At 48.3% G+C, this 13,092-nt stretch overlaps 5 protein-coding genes across 5 annotated transcripts; 2 read left to right on the top strand and 3 right to left on the bottom strand.

Moving 5' to 3' along the window:
- Positions 1-51: 51 nt before the first annotated feature.
- Positions 52-3,229, top strand: H6S33_001730 (uncharacterized protein; the record flags this gene model as incomplete). The annotated part of the gene is made up of 2 exons (XM_044833089.1): positions 52-1,781; positions 1,824-3,229. Coding segments are annotated over 2 exons (3,136 nt in total), but the record flags the coding sequence as incomplete, so codon positions are not given.
- A 24-nt stretch (positions 3,230-3,253) lies between these two features.
- Positions 3,254-3,609, top strand: H6S33_001729 (uncharacterized protein; the record flags this gene model as incomplete). Its single annotated transcript, XM_044833088.1, has 1 exon — positions 3,254-3,609. A coding segment is annotated over one exon (356 nt), but the record flags the coding sequence as incomplete, so codon positions are not given.
- Positions 3,610-5,455: 1,846 nt separating this feature from the next.
- H6S33_001728 (uncharacterized protein) lies at positions 5,456-7,130 on the bottom strand (the record flags this gene model as incomplete). Its single annotated transcript, XM_044833087.1, has 1 exon — positions 5,456-7,130. A coding segment is annotated over one exon (1,675 nt), but the record flags the coding sequence as incomplete, so codon positions are not given.
- A 411-nt stretch (positions 7,131-7,541) lies between these two features.
- Positions 7,542-8,041, bottom strand: H6S33_001727 (uncharacterized protein; the record flags this gene model as incomplete). The annotated part of the gene is made up of 1 exon (XM_044833086.1): positions 7,542-8,041. A coding segment is annotated over one exon (500 nt), but the record flags the coding sequence as incomplete, so codon positions are not given.
- A 1,365-nt stretch (positions 8,042-9,406) lies between these two features.
- On the bottom strand, positions 9,407-12,988 carry H6S33_001726 (uncharacterized protein; the record flags this gene model as incomplete). The annotated part of the gene is made up of 1 exon (XM_044833085.1): positions 9,407-12,988. One exon carries the CDS (start codon positions 12,986-12,988, stop codon positions 9,407-9,409), a length of 3,582 nt encoding a protein of 1,193 aa, XP_044693787.1.
- Between the last annotated feature and the right edge of the window lie 104 nt (positions 12,989-13,092).

Below are 13,092 nucleotides of genomic sequence, written 5' to 3'. Positions count from 1 at the left end.
GAGTATCCCCAGATTGCTGTGTTATCACTGACGGAAAACAACAAAAAAAATATGAAAAGAAAAAGGCAGGAAGGGAGAGCGTCCCAACCAGAGAAAAAACAGAAAATTTTGGAGGAACCTATTCACGGTCCTCGACCTATCGTTAATCAGTTCCTTTGTTTTGCGGAAAGATGTTTACCTTGTAAGGTGTTGTTGGATACTGGTGCAACTGGTCCTGGTTTGTCTGCTGTTTTTGTTGATAGTTTTGAGGTCCCGAAGGTGAAACGACACGTCCCGGCCCGGGTATTTGGATTTACGGGTGAAATTATGAAGGGCACGGGACACGCCTTTACACAACCATTAATTATAATGTCAAGGGGGCATCAAACACAGTTGTCATTCGAGATCGCCCCTCTCCCGGTTGGCATTGATGCAATATTACCGAACTGGTGGTTGAAAGAACACAAGCCGGTTATAGGGGCAAATGGGGAAGTTTCCTACGATGGTGAGAACTGCAAGAGTCGATGCTTCACTGACAAGGAACCTCAAATAGAAATGGATAAGGGTGTACTAGACGATCCGGAGGCCCAATTCATCGGTAGCATCTGCCTACTGGAGGATGAATCGATCAACCTCCGCGAGACTCTTCCCTCTTGGCTCCATGGGTTCCTTAAAGTCTTCCTACCATCGGAAGCAGACAAACTACCACCTCATCGATCCTACGACCATGCGATAGATCTCGAACCAGGAAAGCAGCCACCATGGGGACCCCTTTACTCCCTATCCGAAGTCGAACTGAAGGTGCTTCGGGAGTACCTGGATAAAATGTTACGATTGGGAAAGATTAGGCTGAGCAAATCCCCAGCAGGAGCCCCAATCCTATTTGTGAAGAAGAAGGACGGTACTCTGCGACTTTGCGTAGACTACCGTGGACTTAACCGTGTGTCCATCAAGAACAGGTATCCTCTACCGCTTATGGACGAACTACGAGATCGAGTAGTAGGCGCGGTTATCTTCTCGAAGATTGACCTGAAGGAAGGTTACAACCTCATCAGGATCAAAGACGGCGACGAGTGGAAGACAGCATTCCGTACGCGGTACGGGCATTTTGAGTACCTCGTCATGCCTTTTGGGCTGGCAAATGCGCCGGCGACCTTCCAGAATATGATGAATGATGCGCTGAGGGAATTCTTGGATCAAGGTGTCGTAGTATACCTTGATGACATCCTAATATATAGCAAGTCTCGAGAGGAGCACAGAGAGTTGGTCGGTAAAGTCCTTAGTAGGCTACAAGAATACAACCTGGTCGCCAACCCGAAGAAATCGTTCTTCGAGCTCACCGAAATCGAGTTCCTCGGATACATCCTTGCCCCAGCAGGTGTCACCATGGCACTGGATAAGGTTATGTCTGTTATGAATTGGCAAGCCCCGCGCAGCGTTAAGGAAGTACAGATCTTTATGGGCTTTGCCAACTTCTACAGAAGGTTTATCCACAATTTCTCCGGGGTCTGTAAACCCATTACCGATTGTCTCAGGGGTGATGCTAAGAACTTTGTCTGGTCTATGACGGCGCAAGCAGCCTTCAAAAAACTCAAAACCCTGTTTACGTCTGCGCCGATCTTGGTACACTTTTCTCCAGATCGCCAGACTATCGTGGAAACGGACACAAGTGATTTTGCTATCGCCGCAATTCTATCCCAGGTTATTGACGGAAAGACTCACCCTGTTGCCTTTTATTCTCGAAAACTTAACCCAGCGGAACTCAACTACGACGTCTGGGATAAGGAGATGCTAGGAATTGTGTCAGCCTTTAAGCAATGGTGTCACTACCTCGAATGACCTAGTCGAACGGTCCTCGTCTATACGGATCACAAGAACTTAGAGTACTTCTCTACGACCAAGGTTCTTAACCGACGACAGGCAAGGTGGGCTGAGTCTTTGGCGGAATTTGACTTCAAGATTATCTACTGCCCGGGAACCAAAAATGGGAAGGCAGATGCACTATCGCGATGGCCGGAGTACCGTCCTGAAGGGGGAGGCACGCTTGGGAAACAGCTGATAGACAGGTTCTTTAAGCCCGGACAGTTGGCGGAGGAAGAGTTTGTGGTATCAGCGGTGTCCCTTGCCTCCAAGGGGGTGATTGACTGGTCGAAGAATTTTCTGGATCATGTCAGGCAGGCGGCATCGGGAGACCCGATATGGGTAGGAATGAAAGAGAGAGTTGAGCAAGGGGAGAAGCTGGGGGAACCGAAGGATATTGCTGAGAAAGACGGGCTACTTTTCTATAAGAACCGACTTTATATTCCGGCAGACGACCGCATCAAGATCCGAATCGCACAAGCAGAACATGACTCGAAGGTGGCAGGACACTTTGGACAAGACAAAACTTTGCAACTTATCACGCGCAACTTCTATTGGCCAAAAATGAACGAGTGGATTGCTAATTACGTTCGGTCATGTGACGAGTGTCAGTGCAACAAACCCAGCCGCCACAAGAAATATGCTGCGCTTCTTTCACTGTCCACACCACATTCTGTCTGGCAATCGATATCAATGGACTTTCTCGTACAGTTACCGGAATCAAAAGGATATAATCAAATCTGGGTAGTAGTCGATAGGTTCTCGAAGATGTCGCACTTCATCCCACTAGTAGCAGAAACGACCGCGCAGGATTTAGCGAAGATATTCCTCGGTCAAATCTGGCGACTCCATGGGCTGCCTCTTGATATAGTTTCCGACAGGGACGCCAAGTTTACTTCGAGCTTTTGGGCATCCCTTATGGAATTATTGGACGTGAGGATAAGAATGAGTACGGCTTTCCACCCTCAGACCGATGGGCAAACAGAGCGGGTCAACCAAACCCTCGAGCACTACTTACGAGCATTCTGCAACCACGAACAAGATGATTGGGCAGAGCTACTCCCGTTGGCGGAGTATGCTTACAACAACTCGGTTACCACCGCCACGGGTCAATCTCCGTTCTACACCAATTACGGGTACAACTCAATAACCAACTGGCCGACTGAAGCTGAAGTGGTCAACCCAACCAGTGACCTGTACGCTCACTTCATCCGAGGAGTTCACGATTCTGCTCTCGCTCGCTTAACAGACACCAGGGAGAAGATGGGGAAATACTATGATCGGAAAAGGGACGAATCGCCTAACTTCAAGGTGGGAGACATGGTTATGCTTAATGCAACCAATATCAAGACACGTCGCTCCACCGAGAAACTCGATCATAAGAAGCTCGGTCCGTTTAAGATTATCTGACTAGCCGGGAAACGAGCCTGCGAATTGGAACTGCCACCACAAGTCAAAATCCATAACGTGTTCCACATCGAACTCTTGGAGCGTTACCGACAGAGCAGTATCCCAGGCCGTAAACAACGTCCCCCGACTCCCGAAGAGGTCGATAAGGAAGGAGGGGTTCTGTACGAAGTAGAAAGTATGGTGGGAAGCCGGAAGAGCAGGAGAGGATTAGTGGAATACTTGGTGAAATGGCGGGGCTATTCGATGAGCGACTGTACTTACCAAGTCATGGACGTCATGAACGAAGACGTACTTGATCTAGTCCGCGACTTTCATCGAAGCAACCCCAAGGCCGTGAAGGACCAACGCCTGAGACTATAGAGGTACCCTATGGGGCTAAGTCCTTCCCCTCCACAGACACCGCGGATGATATGTGGAGCAGGTTTACTGGAACCATAGTCTGTCAGAAGATGTCCCGAGACGTGACACCCTGGAAGGGGGGTAAGCTGTTACGGGCATGCCAAGCATTTACGGGAGTAAGAGAAAAGGCCAGTAGATACCCCAATACCCTCTGTATGCTAATGTCAACTCCGGTTCGCACCCACGAGGTGCGGCGCGATCAATATGGGACCAAATGCGGAGTTGCAGTTTTCCTAGTTAAAAAACACGTTTTCGACCGCAATAATAACCCCCGGAGTGTCAAACCGCCGGAGGGGAGTGCTTTTGGACCGGTGGATATATGAGGGACAGCTGGAATCAATCGGATCGAAGATCGGACCACCCGGAGCGAATCTGTTACGGGCATGCCAAGTATTTACGGGAATGAGAGAAAGGCTAGTAGATACCCCAATACCCTCAGGCACTAATGGCAACACCACTATCAACTCCGGTTCACATCCACGAGGTGCGGTGCGATCACTATGCGACCAAATGCGGAGTTGCGGTTTTCCTAGTTAAAAAACACGTTTTCGACCCCAATAATAACCCCCGGAGCGTCAAACCGCCGGAGGGGAGTGCTTTTGGAGCGGTGGATATATGAGGGACAGCTGGAAGCAATCGGATCGAAGATCGGATCACTCGGAGCGAATCGGCGCAAGTGTGAGGGATGCGTACCAGACCACAAGAGTACACTACGCAGAGCTCAGAGTTCGGCTAACAGCTACAAAGGTAGAAGTCTCCAAGGTCTCTTCAGTCAACGTCGAGTAGAATTCTCCTTGATCCGATACGGGCCCCGCGAGCTACGTTATCAACAAAGATTCACTAGAGTTAGCGTATAGAATTCGACCGTCTTCGACGTAGTAGTTCAGGTAGAGTTCGAAGTCACGATAGAATAAAGTAATTCCAAAAGTATAGTCAAATAAAGTTGTAACTCGCGTATCAACGATTTTATATTGTTAAGACTCTGATTTCGCCGATGATAGTTTGGCTAGTCAGTGAATGACACAGTATTTATATCCCTCGCTTATGTCTCGAGGACTCAGTCTACTAATAATACAGAATACACTCGGGGCATGCCCGAGACCCTGAAAAACAACCAAGAACATTTAACTCCTAAGTCCGTAACCCAAACTCCTAAAGCCGCTGAAACCCCTCAACCTATTTATCCACTCTAATGCACGTTTCCCTGTCGATGTTTCTTCTCCATCGGCCATCTGGTGGATAATCGTCAGCGTCGGCTATTCGGAGGTCTCGGACGGCAAGGCTACCTACTCAGGCCTCTTCCCACATCGCTTTCCCACATAGCAGAGTCCTCTCATGCCCACAGGTACCGCCGATAGGTACTCGGTCGGCTGGTAGCTTGCGCCGATTCGCTCCGAGCGGTCCGATCTTCGATCCGATTGATTCCAGCTGTTCCTCATATATCCACCGGTACCAAAACACACCCCTCCGGCAGTTTGACGCTCCGGGGGTTATTATTGGGGTCGAAAACGTGTTTTTTAACTAGGAAAACCGCAACTCCGCATTTGGTCGCATATTGATCGCACCGCACCTCGTGGGTGCGAACCGGAGTTGATAGTGGTGTTGCCATTAGTATCAGAGGGTATTGGGGTATCTACTAGCCTTTCTCTCATTCCCGTAAATGCTTGGCATGCCCGTAACAGCTTACCCCCCTTCCAGGGTGTCACGTCTCGGGACATCTTCTGACAGACTATGGTTCCAGTAAACCTGCTCCACATATCACCCGCGGTGTCTGTGGAGGGGAAGGACTTAGCCCCGTGGGGTACCTCTATAGTCTCAGGCGTTGGTCCTTCACGGCCTTGGGGTTCCTTCGATGAAAGTCGCGGACGAGATCAAGTACGTCTTCGTTCATAACGTCCATGACTTGATAAGTACAATCGCTCATCGAATAGCCCCGCCATTTCACCAGGTATTCCACTAATCCTCTTCTGCTCCTCCGGCTTCCCACGATACTTTCTACTTCATACAGCACCTCTCCTTCCTTATCGACCTCTTCGGGAGTTGGGGGGCGTTGTTCTCGGCCTGGGATACTGCTCTGACGATACCGTTCCAAAAGTTCAATGTGAAACACATTATGGATTTTGACTTGTGGTGGCAGTTCCAGTTCGCAGGCTCGTTTCCCGGCTAGTCGGACAATTTTGAACGGGCCGAGTTTCTTATGATCGAGTTTCTTAGTGGAGCGACGTGTCTTGATGTTGGTCGCGTTGAGCATAACCATGTCTCCCACCTTGAAGTTAGGCGGTTCGTCCCTTTTCCGATCATAGTATTTCCCCATTTTCTCCCTGGTGTCTGTTAAGCGAGCGAGAGCAGAATCATGAACTCCTCGGATGAAGTGAGCGTACAGGTCGCTGGTTGGATTGACCACTTCGGCTTCCGTCGGCCAGTTGGTTCTTGGGTTGTAACCGTAATTGGTATAGAACGGAGATTGACCCGTGGCGGTGGTAACCGAGTTGTTGTAAGCATACTCCGCCAACGGGAGTAGCTCTGCCCAATCATCTTGCTCGTAGTTGCAGAATGCTCGTAAGTAGTGCTCGAGGGTTTGGTTGACCCGCTCAGTTTGCCCATCGGTCTGAGGGTGGAAAGCCGTACTCATTCTTATCCTCACGTCCAATAATTCCATAAGGGATGCCCAAAAGCTTGATGTAAACTTGGCGTCCCTGTCGGACACTATATCAAGAGGCAGCCCATGGAGTCGCCAGATTTGACCGAGGAATACCTTCGCTAAATCCTGCGCGGTCGTTTCTGCTACTAGGGGAATGAAATGCGACATCTTCGAGAACCTATCGACTACTACCCAGATTTGGCTATATCCCTTTGATTCTGGTAACTGCACGACGAAGTCCATTGATATCGATTGCCAGACAGAATGTGGAGTGGACAGTGGAAGAAGCGCACCGTATTTCTTATGGCGGCTGGGTTTGTTGCGCTGGCACTCGTCACATGACCGAACGTAGTCATCAATCCACTCGTTCATTTTTGGCCAATAGAAGTTACGCGTGATGAGTTCCAGTGTCTTGTCTTGTCCAAAGTGTCCTGCCACTTTCGAGTCGTGTTCTGCCTGTGCGATTCGGATCTTGATACGGTCGTCTGCCGGGATGTAGAGTCGGTTCTTATAGAAGAGTAGCCCGTCTTTCTCAGCAATATCCTTCAATTCCCCCAGCTTCTCCCCTTGCTCAACTCTCTCTCTCATTCCTGCCCATATCGGGTCTCCCGATGCCGCCTGCCTGACATGATCCAAAAAATTCTTCGACCAGTCAATCACCCCCTTGGAGGCAAGCGACACCGCTGATACCACAAACTCTTCCTCCGCCAACTGTCCGGGCTTAAAGAACCTGTCTATCGGCTGTTTCCCAAGCGTGCCTCCCCCTTCAGGACGGTACTCCGGCCGTCGCGATAGTGCATCTGCCTTCCCATTTTTTATCACGGGGACCGTAGGCGATAAACTGTGGTGCCAAGGAATACAACCTAGGTAGTGACGTAGACGTGGACGTAGACGTAAAGATATACTTTGACGATGGACTATGGGGTGGCTCTACCTGGTATGATAAACCGGTTGAAGCCCTATGACGTAGTGCGGACAAAGAATAGTATTCGTGGAATAAATACAGAGGTTGCGTAAGGAAGAAAGAGAAGAAGGAAAACAGACAAAAGCACGAAACAAAGCCCCCTTATATATCCATCCATAATCCAACGATGACTAATACCTTCGCATAACAGAAACCCAAAGAACATAACAGAAATCCCCATTACAAATCTTAATTCCACTACACAATACCTCCCTCTCTCATCCCAGTTCATCACCTAGCCGAAATACATAGCTGCCGTTACAGACCACGCCCCCCTCTAAGGCCTACCTCCTGGTAGGCTTAGGCTTCTCTGGATAACGCTCATGGAATCGTCTAATGATTTCAGGTGAATGCTCAAGGTCTGATAGCGATTGCCAGGAGGCTTCGTCATATCCCATATATCGTACCAAATATTCAAATCTTCCTCTTCGTTTCCTCGAATCCAAAATATCTTCGACTTCCCATTCTTCCTCCCCTTCAATTTCAACCGGAGGTGGTGGTAATCGTTGTTGTCCTGGTAAAGGATCATTCGCTTCGGGTGACAATAACGAAACATGAAATACTGGATGAATTTTCATCGATCGGGGAAGTTCCAACTCGTAAGCATAGGGATTAACGATTCGTTTAACGCTATAAGGCCCAATGCGTTTCCAGTCGAATTTCTTAGAGGGTCGCTTTGTTAGAATATGACGGGTCGATAGAAAAACCTTGTCTCCTAAATAATATCGAGGAGCTGGAGTTCGATTCCTATTGGCTGATTCTTCTTGTATCCTTTGCGCCCGGAACATTTCTTTTCTTAGGAAGTCCACCACATCCTTCATTTCCCTTGCAATACGATTCGCTTGATCCTCCACCGTCGTTCGACCATGTTCCAAATGTAACGGGGGTCTCTTCTAAGAGAAAATAGAATAAGATAGAATAGAGACGGCCGTGCAAGATAGACAATCAGGTTGCAGATTATTCAAAGATACTATCGCTAGAACTCAATAATCTTTAAGGGCTCTGCTACCGATAAGAACTTCGATTTCTTTCTGATGAAGACTGGAGAGAACAGGACTGAAGGGCGAGAATGAACCTGAGTACTTATACTCCGAAGGCTTCTATTCTCTGCTCCTAAGTCCTTTACTAAGTTCCGGTGGGCCCTCCCTCAGTACCGGAAATAATACCACCGCTACCCCGCTTTTCTCTAAGCGTCAGCAGGTGTTTCCGATACCCAAGGCAACCACCCTTAGTCAAAGCCTTTGTAACACCTTGTAACGGGGGTCCTTTCTAAGAGAAATAGATTTGTATAGAATAGAGACGGCCGTGCAAGATAGACAATCAGGTTGCAGATTATTCAAAGATACTATCGCTAGAACTCAATAATCTTTAAGGGCTCTGCTACCGATAAGAATTTGGTTTTTTCTTTTTGATGAAGACTGGCGAGAACAGGACTGAAGGGCGAGAATGAACCTGAGTACTTATACTCCGAAGGCCTCTGTTCTCCGCTCCTAATTCCTTTACTAAGTTCCGGTGGGCCTTCCCTCAGTACCGGAAACAATACCACCGCTACCCCGCTTTTCTCTAAGCGTCAGCAGGTGTTTCCGATTACCCAAGGCAACCACCCTTAGTCAAAGCCTTTGTAACACCTGCAGCCTTGGTTGCCACACAACCGAGGACCTGCATGAATGAGCTGCCGCTCAGGTGTAAGCTTAATCATTGCTGTAGAGCTTTTTACTTATTGTAGACTTCCCTAGCATAGTCTCTGCCCTTCGGCGGACTTACAATGCTCGGAGGATACAGAGGATCACCGGGCAATCAGAGCTTCACTCTGGCCGGTCTTCTAGTCACTGGCGAGGCATAGACTCGTCAGTCATTGCTCCCATGAATAGATCCTCTTCCTAGCGCCCGGAATGTAGTTACTCTAACAGCTGGTAGCTAACCACACTGCCGGTACTTGCATATCACCGTGCAACTGGCTTCTAACAATAACTCTCAGCATGTAATCGGGCCCTGTGTGTACTCATACACCAGACAGTTGAAATGGCTCCGTTACACCACTCCCCTCTTCCTGGATCTTGGTCTCCGAGATCTATAACCATTCTATTACCATCCAATCTATATGACAAGAAACTCCGTGATATGCAAGGAACAAAAACCTAAAGGAAAACAAACTACACCCCAACAATCCGTTTGTCCTTGGGTTTCTTAGGATACCTCATATGGAAATCCCGAAGGGCTTCTTCAGCACTCTTCTTGAGATGCTCCCAAGGTTCCCATGTAGCATCCTCGTTTTCATAACCTTCCCACAGCACTAGGTATTCCACTCGTCTCCTTTTCTTATTGACCCGGCTATCAACTACCTCTCGGACAACCCAGTTCTGTTCTCCTTCAATCTCTTCGGGCTCTGGTACAGAAACTCTTCTCTCAGGATCTACTGGTGCTCGGTAAGGTTCCAGAAGAGAGACATGAAAGACCGGGTGGATTCCCATCTGGGGGGGAAGAGAGAGCTTGTAGGCACGGGTACCAATAGCTTCTAAGACCTTAAACGGTCCCATTTTCTTCTGATCCAATTTTCCCAAAGGCCGCTTTGTTTGCACATTGCGCCGGTCCAACATAACTTCATCTCCGGGCTTGATTTCAGGCGGTGCCAGGGCATGTGCATCATACCACCGGGCCATCCTCAATCTAGCTTTACCCAAGCTGGCGTTCATAGCCTGCCAGATAGATTCCCATTGAGATATCATGACCTCGCTCGCTGGATTGTTCCATTCTACTCCTTCCCTTGGGGCCGGCCAGTTGGTCCTGGGTTCATATCCATAGTTGGCATAAAAAGCCGATACTTTGGTAGACTCAGAGACCGCCGAGTTATATGCATACTCTGCCAAAGGCAAGAGTTCTGCCCAGTCATCCTGTTGATATGAACAATAACTCCGCAAGTAATGTTCCAGGGTCTGATTAACTCTTTCTGTTTGACCGTCCGTTTGAGGGTGGAAAGATGTGGACATCTTCAGCTTCACATTGAGGAGGCTCATGAGAGATTGCCAAAAGTGAGAGATGAACCTGCTATCTCTGTCCGAGACTATGTCATCAGGTAACCCATGGAGTCTCCAAACTTCCTTCAAGAACAACTTAGCCAAATCTTCCGTTTTATTGAGGGTAGGAAGAGGGATGTAGTGTGCCATCTTCGAAAAACGGTCCACTATTACCCAGATCTTTGTAAACCCGCTAGATTCCGGTAATCCCACAATGAAGTCCATAGAGATGGAAGTCCATGGCCGATAGGGTATTTCCAACGGTTGGAGCATACCAAACTTCTTGTGTCTTGAGGTTTTATTCCTCTGGCAGCTGTCACAGCTCCGGACATATTCCTCAACATCCTTATCCATGTTGGGCCAAAAGAAGTTGTTTTTTACCCGCTCTAGTGTCTTAAATTGGCCAAAATGACCAGCCACCTTAGAGTCATGGTTATCGGACAGTATTTCCATCTGAAGCTTCTTGTCCTTGGGTATATACCATCTATTTTTGTAGAAGATGAGACCGTTCTTGACCGACAAGTTCTGGTCCAAACTTGGTTTCCTTTCAACCAGGGAGTGGTGCAGTTCCTGCCAGAAACTATCCTCTTTAGCAGCCGCATATAGGCGCTCTAAGAATGTATTCTGCAATTGATTCACCCTCACAGCCGCTAGCTTTGCAGGATCCAAAACCAATTGACCTGGCCTAAAAAAGATCTGTGGCTCCGGCTGCAGAGTTTCACCTCCCTCTCCAAGGCGGTGATCCCAGCGCCTAGATAGCACATCAGTCTTGCCATTCTTTTCTCCCGGCCTGTAGACAACTTTAAAATTGTAGCCTGCGAGGTCTTCAGACCATCTAGCTTGCCGCCTAGTGAGAACCTTGGTAGAATTAAAGTACTCCAAGTTCTTGTGGTCTGTAAAAACCGTGATCTCTTGCTCACAAGATTTGAGCATGTGTTCCCATTCCCGGAAAGAGGCTACAATAGCTCCCATTTCCTTATCATGAATGTCATAGTTGATCTCAGCAGGGGAGAACTTCTTAGAATAGAATGCCACCGGATGTAGCTTCCCATCATCCCCATACTGAGAGAGCACCGCTCCCTTGGCAAAATCACTGGCATCTGTCTCGACCACAGTTCTCCTACTAGGGTCAAAATGAAGAAGGATTGGAGCGCTTGTGAACAGCCTCTTGAGTTCTTCAAAGGCCTGCTCATGTGCTGCCGTCCAATACCATTTCTTGTCTTTTTGCAAGAGGTCAGTTAATGGTTTGCAAACCTTACTAAAGCCTTCAATGAAGCGGCGATAGAAGTTTGCAAATCCGAGGAATGCCTGTACTGCCTTGATATTCTCAGGGACCGGCCATTCCTTAACTGCCTCCACCTTGTCTTCTGACATAGATACTCCTTCTTCCGAGATGTGATAGCCTAGGTATTCTACTTCTCGGACATGGAAGGATGTCTTACTGATCGAGGCACAGAGCTTAGCTTCCCTAAGCTTCTGTAGTACCCTCTTGACCAATAGCTCATGCTCTTTCTCAGTCTCCGAGTAGATGAGAATGTCGTCAATATAGACAACCACTCCTTCATCCAGTAGTTCCTTTAGCACATCATTGATCATTGCCTGAAAAGCGGAGGGAGCATTGCATAGACCAAACGGCATCACATTATACTGATACAGTCCATAGCGGGTTCTGAAAGCGGTCTTCCACTCATCACCTTCTGCTATCCTGATCAAATTGAAGCCGTTCTTCAGGTCTATCTTTGTGAAGATCTTGGCCTTGAACAACCTGTCTCTGAGCTCACTCATGATAGGCAGCGGGTACTTGTCCTTGACAGTGACCTTGTTCAATCCTCTGTAGTCCACACAAATCCGCAATGTCCCATCCTTCTTAGGAATGAACAGTATGGGCGCCGCAGCAGGGCTGTTAGATCTAGAGATCTTTCCTGAAGACAATTCTTTGTCCAGGTACTCTCGGAGGGCCTTCAATTCTGGAGCGGAACATGGGTACAGCGGGCCAAATGGGGGAGCGGTCCCAGGCAAGAGTTTGATCTTTAAATCATTATGGGAATGCGGCGGCATTTCCTCAATCTTCTCTTGACTGAACACATCGGCCCAATCCCGGTATAGGTGGTGTATTTTCTCAGCAATATCACCTCCGTCCTCATCATGCCATACTGAACCAACCAATTGATACACTGTCTCTTCTTCTTCCAACATTTGGTATGGAGAGATCAGTTCGATCTTGGTGGCCGCTGGGAGACAATTCTGCTTGCAGTAGTCACTCCTCCAGCTCATGGTGTTGAGTTCCCAATTAATGTCCGGGTTATGCTTCCTAGCCCAACTAATTGGCAGGTAACCGGTCATTCCTTCTTCCAGTGTGGCCACCTCCCGTCGGAGTGTCTCATTATGATCTCCCATAGTCATACGGACCGGGTGAGTGTAATACTCGCCTCCTCCCATCATGACATCTCCTTGAGCATCAAACATTGTCAGAGGTTGATCCCGCCGCACTAAGGGAATTCCATGTTTCCTGACAAAACTCTGGTTGAGGATAGCTCCTGTACAACCGGTGTCAAACAGGAAAGACCCTTGGGCGCCTTTATCCTTTCCTTTGACCGTCCATGACAGTCCTGCCTTCAGTATAGGTCTTTTTCCATGTACTGGTAAGGAGGGAAGCCTCTGTTCCAACCTTCTTTGCTTAACAGCGGGTTCTGAACTTATTTCTCTTTGTCTTTTCAACATAGCTAATAGCTTCGGGCACTACTAAGATCAAAGATCCTTTGGTTCTATTCCCAAGCGATAATATAGCAGTTATGATGTGTGGTAGTTTTTGGTAGTGGTTCGGA

Source organism: Morchella sextelata (genome assembly GCF_020137385.1).
Source record: "Morchella sextelata strain SCLS chromosome Unknown scls_11, whole genome shotgun sequence".
Lineage (NCBI taxonomy): Eukaryota > Fungi > Ascomycota > Pezizomycetes > Pezizales > Morchellaceae > Morchella > Morchella sextelata.
Note: the sequence above shows the minus strand (reverse complement) of the source record. Positions and strands in the feature narration are given on the sequence as shown.